At 41.2% G+C, this 12,116-nt stretch overlaps 1 protein-coding gene and 2 pseudogenes across 1 annotated transcript; 2 read left to right on the top strand and 1 right to left on the bottom strand.

Moving 5' to 3' along the window:
• Window positions 1-2,332: 2,332 nt before the first annotated feature.
• On the bottom strand, window positions 2,333-2,431 carry LOC112206280 (U6 spliceosomal RNA; annotated as a pseudogene).
• A 1,054-nt stretch (window positions 2,432-3,485) lies between these two features.
• On the top strand, window positions 3,486-4,319 carry LOC100611803 (SIN3-HDAC complex-associated factor-like; annotated as a pseudogene).
• Window positions 4,320-9,895: 5,576 nt separating this feature from the next.
• On the top strand, window positions 9,896-11,118 carry LOC455451 (endosome-associated-trafficking regulator 1-like). The gene has a single exon (XM_063796132.1). It carries the CDS (start codon window positions 9,896-9,898, stop codon window positions 11,111-11,113), a length of 1,218 nt encoding a protein of 405 aa, XP_063652202.1. The 3' UTR covers window positions 11,114-11,118.
• The last annotated feature ends 998 nt before the right edge of the window (window positions 11,119-12,116 follow it).

Here is a 12,116-nt window from a genome sequence, read left to right as displayed (position 1 = left end):
TATATCATTCCAAGAATGTCTTAAAGGCACACAGTAACTACTGCAGTCACATCTCCAGCCTGACCCTCTCCACTCTCGTTCTTCAAAAAACAGACTGGACCAACTTAGTGAAGAAATAGGCAGAACCACTATTCTCCCACAGTCATTCCTTCTCATTACTTTAATTTAAAGCAGTGGTTCTCAAAGTGTTTTCCCCCAGAACAGCACATCAGCATCACATGGGAACTCATTAGAAATGCAAATTCCCCAGCTGCCCCACACCCACTGAATCAGAAACTCTGGGGCTGGAGCCCTGCAATCTGTTTAACAGGCCCAGTGGGAACTTTTAGGGCAAGCTAACATTTCAGAGTTGTTGATTTTATAGCAGCCATTTCAAACTTGGCTGCACATTGGAGTCACTTAAGGAGCTTAAAAACTACAGCTGTCTGGGTCCTGCCCTCAGACACCATGTTGTACTGTAATTTGTCTGGGAAGTAGCCTGGTTTCAGGACTCAAAGCTCGCTAGGTAATTCCAATACACAGCAACATTCAAGGACAGAAACACTGCCTCAGACCTTATTTCACTCCACCCATGAAAATAATACTGTCTGGGAAAAGATGCCAGCTCAGTGGGCTGGAACCTGAGAGATACTTAGTAAAGGACACAAACCTCAGGTACCCTTCCTGAAGAGACCTTGGTTACATGTGAACTCAGATGCAGGCACCCGATTCCCCAGAACTCCACAGTCTTCTCCTGGGTACCCAGATGTTCCATGCTGCACGCAGAGCTCAATCCTAAGGACATCACCTGTGCTAACAGCAGCAGTTAGGAGAGGATTTTCAGGAAATGATCAAATAAAACTTGATTTTTTTTTTTTTTTTTTTTTTTTTTTTTTTTGAGAAGGAGTCTCGCTCTGTCGCCCAGCGATCTTGGCTCACTGCAAGCTCCGCCTCCCGGGTTCACGCCGTTCTCCTGCCTCAGCCTCCCGAGTAGCTGGGACTACAGGCACCCCGTCACCACGCCCGGCTAATTTGCTCGGATTACAGGCGTGAGCCACCGCGCCCGGCCAACTTGATTCTTATATTTCATGCTAATAGGGAGAGGACTGGTGGAAAATAATTAAACATGATTCTTATAGTTGATGCTACATTTGAGTTTTAGATTTGGGGGTAAAACTTTTTCTAACCAACGATACTGGCACCTTAGGATCTATTAATAACAAGTAAAAGTATAATTTAAGATACAAAACCTATGCTTCCTTCCATTCTGTAAAGCAGCCTTGGTTGGAACTTCCCTGCACTCCCATTTTCACTTTATTTTAGCAAAAACGAGGCTGTCTTCCAGGTAATTACTTCCTGTCTGTTGCTGCTGGTAGGCTACCGACAAAGAATGCATTTTATGCATCTCTGCATCCGCAGGGCCCAGTGATCAGAAGGCATTTCTTAATGCTTGTTGAATGAATCAGCGAATGAACTATGAAAGCTTCACACAATCTTCAAGACAGAATTTATATATTCCGTCAGCAACCACAAAATAAACAGATTTGTGTCTTTAGCATGACAAAAGCTGTAAAAAAAAATAGTTTTTTACACAGAGGACTGAGACCCTTTTTCTTAATTTTCCCTTGTTCCTAACAAAATCTTTAGAAAACTAGAAGATGGAAATTTTTTAAAAAAAGAAGTTCTGACCTTCTAGGAAAAGAGGAGCGGAAGGCATTCAAACCTCCCCCCCCCCAAAAAAAAATCCAATAACAGGATAAACTATTTATCAGGAAAGAACGTCTCTGCAATGCATGTTTGTGCATGTTTGTGCATGCAAATTTCTCATGTGTGTGAGAAATAGGGCAATGGTAAAATGTTTAAAAATGGAAATCTGTTTTGCAAATAATTAAAATCATTTAGCTACTTTCATAATAGTTTACTTAGGATTTATATTCTAAACACAATCTCTAAAAAGGGGGTCTACAGACTCTTTTTGTGAAGGGTCAAAAAGTAAATATTTAAAGCTTCATGAGTCATGTGGTCTCTGTTGCAACTACTCAGCTCTGCCTTCTGTAGCACAAAAAGCAGCCGTAGATTATATGCAAATGAATGGAAGTGACTGTGTTCCCATAAAATTTAATTTCTGCTCTCTAAATGTGGCTCAGATGTATTCCTTCCTTTTCTTCTCTGCTGTTGACACCTGTGGTCTTCACCCTCATTAGAGCTCTGAAATCCTGGCTTAGCCATCTCATTCATTCATTTATTCAACAAATTCTTGTCCACCATCTGGGATGTGCCTAGGCATTGGGGTATGTCCTTGGGAATCTAGGAGAGAAGAAAGCTCTTCTGATGGTTTTGCGGTTTTTTCTTTAGTAGAATGCTGCACAAGTGTGTGTCATCCTTGCACAGGGGCCATGCTAATCTCTGTATCATTCCAATTTGGGTATATATGTATTGCCAAAGCAAGTACCCTGCTGGAGTTTATAGTATGGCAGGGAGACAGACTACATATAAAATAACCATGTGTTAGAGCAGTGGTTCTAATGGAGTGAGGGGTAGAGGTTCCCTCCTGGGGCCATTTGGCGATGTTTGGAGACAGTTTCAGTTGCCATATCTGGGGATGAGGTGCTTCTGGCATCCAGTGGGCAGAGTCCAGGGATGCTGCAAAACATCCCACAAGGCACAGGACAGGCCACCAGAACACAGTTATATCCAGCCCAAAATGTCAGTGGTGCAGAGGGTTAGAAACTCTGAATTAGAACTAGTTTACAGTCCCACCAACAGTGTAAACTAGTTCAACCACTGTGGAAGTCAGTGTGGCGATTCCTCAGGGATCTAGAACTAGAAATACCATTTGACCCAGCCATCCCATTACTGGGTATATACCCAAAGGACTATAAATCATGCTGCTATAAAGACACATGCACACGTACGTTTACTGCGGCATTATTCACAATAGCAAAGACTTGGAACCAACCCAAATGTCCAACAATGGTAGACTGGATTAAGAAAATGTGGCACATATACACCATGGAATACTATGCAGCCATAAAAAAGGATGAGTTCATGTCCTTTGTAGGGACATGGATGAAATTGGAAATCATCATTCTCAGTAAACTATCGCAAGAACAAAAAACCAAACACCGCATATTCTCACTCATAGGTGGGAATTGAACAATGAGAACACATGGACACAGGAAGGGGAACATCACACTCTGGGGACTGTTGTGGGGTGGGGGGAGGAGGGAGGGATAGCATTGGGAGATATACCTAATGCTAGATGACGAGTTAGTGGGTGCAGCGCACCAGCATGGCACATGTATACATATGTAACTAACCTGCACATTGTGCACATGTACCCTAAAACTTAAAGTATAATAATAATAATAATAAAGAAACTCTGAATTAGAGATATGATCAATGCTCTAAGAATGGAAACAGGCAGGTGAGGGAGGCAGCGGCGAGCGACGCGGTTCACCTCCTGCTGCCCTCGCCCTCGCCCGGCGAGCTGCCCCCGACGCGAGATGTCTTATTTACCAACAAATCCACCAGGGAGCATTCTTATTTGCTGGCTCGGCGTCTCTCTCAGCAGTCACCGGAGTGCCGGAGGGGGAAGCGCGATTTAAGGAAGACTATTACCCAGAAGAAAAGATATTTGTTTTTCACAAGCCAAAGATGTACCGAAGTATAGAGGGCTACTGCATTTGCAGAGCTAAGTCCTCCAGTTCTCAATTCACTGACAGTAAACGCTATGAAAAGGACTTCCAGAGCTGTTTTGGATTGCATGAGACTCGTTCAGGAGACATCTGCAATGCCTGTGTCCTGCTTGTGAAAATATGGAAGAAGTTGCCAGCAGGATCAAAAAAAAAAAAAAAAAAAAAACTGGAATCATGTGGTAGATGCAAGGGCTGGACCCAGTCTAAAGACTACATTGAAACCAAAGAAAGTGAAAACTCTATCTGGGAACAGGATAAAAAGCAACCAGATCAGTAAACTGCAGAAGGAATTTAAACGTCATAATTCTGATGCTCACAGTACCACCTCAAGTGCCTCCCAGCTCAATCTCCTCGTTACAGTAACCAGTCAGATGACGGCTCAGATACAGAGATGGCTTCTGGTTCTAACAGAACACCAGTTTTTTCCTTTTTAGATCTCACATACTGGAAAAGACAGAAGATATGTTGTGGGATCATCTATAAAGGCCGTTTTGGGGAAGTCCTCATTGACACACATCCCTTCAAGCCTTGCTGCAGCAATAAGAAAGCAGCTGCCGAGAAGCCAGAGGAACAGGGGCCAGAGCCTCTGCCCATCTCCACTCAGGAGTGGTGACTGAGGTTTTTATGTGGAAGGGGAACCAAAAAAAATCTGAATTTTGAAAAGACCACAAAGCAGCAAACTGACCCTCTTTTTTTTTTTTTTTTTTTTTTTTTGAGACGGAGTTTTGCTCTTATTACCCAGGCAGGAGTGCAGTGGCGTGATCTTGGCTCACTGCAACTTCCATCTCCCGGGTTCAAGTGATTCTCTTGCCTTAGCCTCCCAAGTAGCTGGGTTTATAGGTGCCTGCCACCAGACCCGGCTAATTTTTTAGTTTTAGTAGAGACAGGGTTTCACCACATTGGCCAGGCTGGTCTCAAATGACCCTCTTATTTTTAACTTGGATACCTGCTATTCTGCCAAAAGACAATTTCTAGAGTAGTTTTGAATGGGTTGATTTCCCCCAGTCCCACAAACTCTGAAGCCAGTGTCCAGCTTACTAAAAAAAAAGTGGTACATAATATTTAAGATGCTGAGTATTTCATAGGAAAGCTGAATGCTGCTGTAAAGTACTCTTTAAGTCTTTTTTTTTTTTAATCCCCTTCTAATGAATGAAACTAGGGGAATTTCAGGGGACAGAGATGGGATTTGTTGTATGATAAACTGTATGTAGTTTTTAGTCTTTCTGTATTGAGAAGCAATGGTTGGGGCATTTTTAAGATGGCTGGCTACTCGTTTTCCCTCATGATAATAAATTTGTCATAACTCAGTAACATGAACTTGCCCCTAGAGGTAGTTGTTAATAATTTTGAAATATTAAGGTCTTGCCAAGCTTGTGATGATTCAAACCTGTACTACTGACTATTAAGCAGGACAGACTGAGCTTTCTGTTGCAAATACCTTGGAGGAGAAAGTGACTTCTAAATATACAGAGATGTAACTTGACTATATATGTTGCATCCTGTGCCTCCCTTCATATTAATATTTGATAAAGATTTTAATTTATGTAAAACTTCTAAAGCAGAATCAAAGCTCCTCTTGGGGAAATGGCAAGTCTTTAGGACAGGCGAGACCCTGTATGAATAGTACCAAAGCATTACCGCATGATAGAGAACACACTCGATTAAAAATGTTAAGCTATCTGAAAAATAAAACGTGCAAGTCTTCAGGATGGCACAAAACAAAGGTTAATGCTTCTTGGGGCACATTTCTTAGAGGGCTTGCTGAGTGTGTAAATATAATCGACTTTTGTTTGTGTTCTGTGACTTCATTGAAAATCTTTACAATTCAGTTTCAGCTCTGGATTACTTCAGTTGACCTTTGTGAAGGTTTTTATCTGTGTAGAATGGGTGTTTGACTTGTTTTAGCCTATTAAGTTTTTATTTTCTTTCACTCTGTATTAAAAGTAAAACTTACTAAAAGAAAAGAGGTTTGTGTTCACATTAAATGGTTTTGGTTTGGCTTCTTTTAGTCAGGCTTTCTGAACATTGAGATATCCTGAACTTAGAGCTCTTCAATCCTAAGATTTTCATGAAAAGCCTCTCACTTGAACCCAAACCAGAGTACTCTTACTGCCTCTTTTCTAAATGTTCAGGAAAAGCATCGCCAGTTCAGTCTTTTCAGAATGAGGGAGAAACATTTGCCTGCCTTGTAATAACAAGACTCAGTGCTTATTTTTTAAACTGCATTTTAAAAATTGGATAGTATAATAACAATAAGGAGTAAGCCACCTTTTATAGGTACCCTGTAGTTTTATACTTCTTAATCTAAACATTTTATATTTCCTTCTTTAGGAAAAAACCTACATGCTACAAGCCACCATATGCACAGACTATACAGCGAGTTGAGTTGGCTTCTCCCACAGTCTTTGAGGCGAATTACGAAAGTCCAGCCATTATCATCCTCCTGAGTTATTTTGATATGATTTTTTTTGTACATTTTGGCTGCAGTATTGGTGGTAGAATATACTATAATATGGATCATCTCTACTTCTGTATTTATTTATCTATTACTAGACCTCAACTATAGTCTTCTTTTTCCCCTTCCACCTCTCTTTGCCTGTAGGATGTACTGTATGTAGTCATGCACTTTGTATTAATATATTAGAAATCTACAGATCTGTTTCGTACTTTTTATACTGTTGGATACTTATAATCAAAACTTTTACTAGGGTATTGAATAAATCTAGTCTTATTAGAAAATAAAAAAAAAAGAAAGAAAGGAAACAGGGAGCTATGGGAGCACCTGATTTAGATCAAACTCTTCAGGAAGATGCCCTTGAGGAAATGATATGCAGGTGAGTCCTGGAGGGTAAACAGGATTTCATCAGGTAAGGGGGTACCCAGTGGGAAGGCAAATGTGAGGACTGTTTAAAAGAAACTGATGCCTGTGCCCCACCCCAATCAATTCACTCAGAATCACCCAAATTCCATTGTTTTTTAAGTTTCTTGAATTAGAACAAATCGATAAGTTTTAAAAGCAAAAAGATTGATAATTTTTCTGAAGCATGATTCAAGGCTGATGGTAAGACTATATAGAAAAAAACATTTATGGTATAGGACAGAGAAAATAATTGAGAAGGAGGGGGGTGAAATCAAAACCACATATAGAGTATCACATTTATTGATCTGCATATGTTGCAATAGCTTTGAATCCCAGGGATAAATCCCATTTGACCATAGTGAATGATCTTTTTAATGTGCTGTTGAATTCGCATTGCCAGTATTTTGTTGAGTATTTTTGCATCTATGTTCATCGGGGACATTGGCCTGTAACTTTCTTTTCTTGTAGTGTCTGTGTCCAGTTTTAGTATCAGGGTAACGCTGGCCTCATAAAATGAATTTGAAAATATTCCTCTCTTTTCAATTTTTTTTGGAAGAGTTTGAAAAGGATTAGCATTAGTACTTTTTTAAATGTTTGGTAGAATTCATCTGTGAAGCCAATCAGTCCTGAGCTTTTCTTTAATGGGAGACTTTTTTTTTTTTTTTTTTTTGAGACGGAGACTCTGTCGCCCAGGCTGGAGTGCAGTGGTGTGATCTCAGCTCACTGCAACCTCTGCCTCCCAGGTTGACGCCATTCTCCTGCCTCAGCCTAATGGGAGACTTTTTCTTACTGATTGAATCTACTTGTCTATTATTGGTCTATTCAGATTTTCTATTTCTTCATGATTCAGTCTTGGCAGGTTATATGTGTCTAGGAATTTACCCATTTCTTTTAAGTTATCCAATTTATTGGGGTATAATTGCTCATGGTAGTTTCTTGTGACCCTTTGTATTTCTTTTTTTTTGTTTTGTTTTTGGAGACAGAGTTTTGCTCTGTCACCCAGGCTGGAGTGCAATGATACAATCTTGGCTCACTTCAACCTCCACCTCCGCCTCCTGGGTTCAAGCGATTCTCCTGCCTCAGCCTCCTGAGTGGCTGGGATTACAGGTGCCCGCCACCACACCCGGCTAATTTTTGTAGTTTCCAGAAGAGACGGGGTTTCACCATGATGGCCAGGCTGGTCTCAAACTCCCGATCTCAGGTCATCCGCCTGCCTCGGCTTCCCAAAGGACCCTTGGTATTTCTGTGCTATCAGTTGTAATGTCTCCTCTTTTGTTTCTGATTTTATTAATAGAATGAAGAACAAAAATTATATGATCATCTCAGTAGATATAGAAAAAGAATTTGATGAAATTCAAATTCATTTCATAATAAAAACTCTCAACAAATTCGGTAGAGAAGAAATGTACCACAACACAATAAAGTCCTTAAATGACAAGTCCACGGCTAATATTTGTAACAGTGAAAAGTTTAAAGCATTTCCTCTAAGATCTAGAACAAGACAGGAATGCTCAATCTCACTACTTCTTTTCAACATTTTACTGGAAGTCCAAGCCTGTGCAATTTGGCAAGAAAAAGAAATGAAAAAACATCCAAATTGGAAGGAAGTAGTTAAATTGTCCCTGTTTACAGATGGCATGATCTTACATATAGAAAACCTTAAAGACTTTACCAAATAAAAACATTATAACTGACAAATTCAGTTAATTTGCAGAATACAAAATCAACATACAAAAATCAGTAGCATTTCAACACTAACAACAAACTATCTGAACAAGAAATTAATAAAGCAATCTCATTAACAATAGCAAAAAAATAAAATACCTAGGTATAAATTTAACCAAGGAAGTGAAGTTCTATATATTGATAAATATAAAGCATTGATGAATGGAACTGAAGAAAACAGAAGTAAATGGAAAGACATGATTATGAATTGAAAGAATTAATACTGTTAGGATATCCATAATATCCAAAGCAATCTACAGATTCAGTGTAATCCCTGTCAAAATTCCAACGTCATTCTTTAAAGAAATAGAAAAAAAATCCTAAAATTTGTATGGAAACACAAAAGACCCTGAATAGCCAAACCTATCTTGACCAAAAAGAAAAAAGCTGGAGGCATCATAGTACCTAACTGTAAAATATATTACAAAGTTATAGTAATCAAAACAGCACAGTACTGCCATAAAAACAGACACAAAACCAGTCAAACAGGATAGAGTTCAGAAATAACCCCAAATATTTATGGAAAATTGAGTTTTAATAAAGGTGCCAAGAAGAGACAATGAGGAAAGGACAGCTTTTTCAATAAATGGTGTGGGGAAAATTGGATATCCAAATGTAGATGAATGAAATTGGATCCTTATTTTCACCATATACAAAAATCAACTCAAACTGGATTAAAGACAAATTAAGACCTGAAACTTAGTAGTTTCACTAAACTACTGAAACTTTATTTTAGTAGTTAAACTACTAAAAGAAAACATAAGGGAAAAGCTCCATGACATTGGTCTGGACAATATTTTGAATATAACCCCAAAAGTATATGCAACAAAAGCAAAAAGAGACAAATAGGACTGCATCACTCTAAAAAGCTCCTGCACAGCAAAGGAAACAAATAGCAGAGTGAAGAGACAATACATGGCATAGGAGAAAATATTTGCAAACCATACATCTGATAAGGGGTTACTATCCAAAACATATAATATGGTTTGGATGTTTGTCTGCTCCAAATCTCATGTTGAAATGTAATCCCTAGTAGTGGAGGTAGGGCCTGGTGGGAAGTGTTTGGATCATGAGGATGGATCCTCATGAATGGCTTAGTTCTATTCCCTTGGTAATGAGAGAGTTCTCACTCTAAGTTCAGGCAAGATCTGGTTGTTAAAAAGAGTATGGCACCTCCCCCCTTCTCTCTTGCTCCTACTGTCACCATGTGACATGCTGGCTTCCCATCACCTTCCACCAAGATTGTAAGCTCCCTGAGGCCCTCACCGGAAGGAGATGCCAACACCACGTTTTCCGTACAGCCCGCAGGACCATAAACCAATTAAACCTCTTATTTTTTTTTTTTTAATAAATTACCTAGCCTCAGGTATTTCTTTAGAGTGATATAAGAATGGCCTAACACAACATATGAGGAACTAAACTCAATAGCAAAAAAACAAATAACCTGCTTTAAAAATGGGCAAAGGACCTGAATAGACATCGGTCAAAAGACTTACGAGAGGTTCGGAGGATCGGGGGCGGCCAAGCGGCGGGCGACTGGGGCGGACGACACGGGCCGCGGCACGGGCAGAGCAGGGGCCACTGAGCCGCCGCTGCCGGGCTAGGCAGGTCCTGCCCCGCCTGGCCCACGGCGATGTCGAGCTACCCGCGCCGCCGGGGCGTCACCCCACTGTCCCGAGCCCGGAGCCTCGCCATTCCCGACGATTTGGGCTATGGAAAGGGGAAATGTTCTAAGCAGAGCCCGTCAGGAGCCCACGAGACACATTTTGGAGATGACAAATTTGAAGATCTTGAAGAGGCAAATCCATTCTCCTTTAAAGAGTTTCTGAAGACCAAGAACCTCGGCCTGTCAAAAGAGGACCCGGCCAGCAGAATTTATGCAAAGGAAGCGTCGAGGCATTCACTGGGACTTGACCACAACTCCCCACTCTCCCAAACAGGGGGGTATGGCCTGGAGTATCGGCAGCCATTTTTCGAGGACCCGACAGGGGCCGGTGACCTCCTGGATGAGGAGGAGGATGAGGACACCGGATGGAGTGGGGCCTACCTGCCGTCCGCCATCCAGCAGACTCACCCGGAGAGGGTCCCTGCCTGCACGTTGCCCTGCAGCACATACCTTTCCTTTTTCTCCACCCCGTCAGAGCTGGCAGGGCCCGAGTCTCTGCCCCCGTGGGCGTTGAGTGACACTGATTCTCGCGTGTCTCCGGCCTCTCCGGCAGGGAGTCCTAGCACAGATTTTGCGGCTCATGGAGAGTCTCTGGGAGACAGGCACCTGCGGACGCTGCAGATAAGTTATGAAGCACTGAAAGATGAAAATTCTAAGCTGAGAAGAAAGCTGAATGAGGTTCAGAGCTTCTCTGAAGCTCAAACAGAAATGGTGAGGACACTTGTGTGGAAATTAGAAGCAAAAATGATCAACGAGGAAAGCGACTACCACGACTTGGAGCTGGTGGTTCAGCAGGTGGAGCAGAACCTGGAGCTGATGACCAAACGGGCTGTAAAGGCAGAAAACCACGTCGTGAAACTGAAACAGGGAATCAGTTTGCTGCAGGCGCAGGTCTCCAGCTTCCAGCGAGAGAATGAAGCCCTGCGGTGCGACCAGGGGGCCAGCCTGACAGTGGTGAAGCAGAATGCCGACGTGGCCTTGCAGAACCTCTGGGTGGTCATGAACAGAGCACAGGCTTCCATTAAGCAACTGGTTTCCGGAGCTGAGACACTGAATCTTGCTGCCGAAATCCTTAAATCTATAGACAGAATTTCTGAAATTAAAGACGAGGAGGAAGACTCTAGAGGACCCCTGGGTGTTCTCAGCATGAAGCTCCGTGTATGCCCTGAGATCACCACCGCTTGATCTAAATGTGCAGTTGTGTCCTTAAATATACAGCCTTCACCCAGAGTACAGTGTTTATCGCAAGAGTCCAGTGTCGTGCCCTCAGCCAGTTCTTGGCCACTGCAATGGGAGCAGCCCTGGCCGAGTTGCCCCTGTGGTTTCTATGCAGCCCTTGTTGGCAAAATTCCTGCTATCTTATAGATTCTAATGAGCTCTTGGAAGACATTGCCATAAAAGCCAGCGATTTTAAGGAAAAAAAAAAAAAAAGAAGAAGAAGACTTACAAACAGCTAACAGGTTCATGAATAAATGCTTGACATCACTAATCATTAAGAAAATGAAAATGGAAGCCACAATGCGATATTACCTTATACCTGTTGGAATGCCTATTATATAAAAAAAAAAAGATAAAAGATAAGGGTTGATGAGAATGTAAAGGAAAGGTAACTCTTGTGCACTGTTGGTGGGAATGTAAAATAGTACAGCCATTATGGAAAACAGTATGAAGATTCCTCAAAAAACTAAAAATAGAACTGCCATGTGACCCAGCAATCCCACTTCTCAATACACATCCAAAGGAAATAAAATCAATATGTTGAAGAGAAACCTCCACTTCCATATTCATTGAATCGTTATTCACAATGGCCAAGACATGGAATAAACTTAAGCATTCACCAATGGATACATGTATTTTTTTTAAACATGCCAGTGAAATACTAGCCAGCCTTTTTTTAAAAAAAAAAAAGAAAATTCTGTCATTTTCAACAAAATGGATAAACTTGGAATACATTATGCTAAGTGAAATAAGCCAGGCACAAGCACGAAAAGACAAACACCTCATGGTCTCAATTATATGTGGAAACTAAAAAAGTTGAACTCATAGAAGTAGACAGTAGCATTGTGGTAACTGGAGACTGATGGAGGGAATGGAGAGATGCTAGTCAAAGAAAAAGTTTCAGTTAGAAAAGAGGAATAAGTTTTTGCAATCTATTGCACAGCATAGTGACTACAGTTAATGCATTGTA

The sequence above is a fragment of the Pan troglodytes genome, chromosome 17 (genome assembly GCF_028858775.2).
Source record: "Pan troglodytes isolate AG18354 chromosome 17, NHGRI_mPanTro3-v2.0_pri, whole genome shotgun sequence".
Lineage (NCBI taxonomy): Eukaryota > Metazoa > Chordata > Mammalia > Primates > Hominidae > Pan > Pan troglodytes.
The sequence above is the reverse complement of the archived record's forward strand: the minus strand, read 5'-3'. Positions and strand labels throughout refer to the sequence as shown.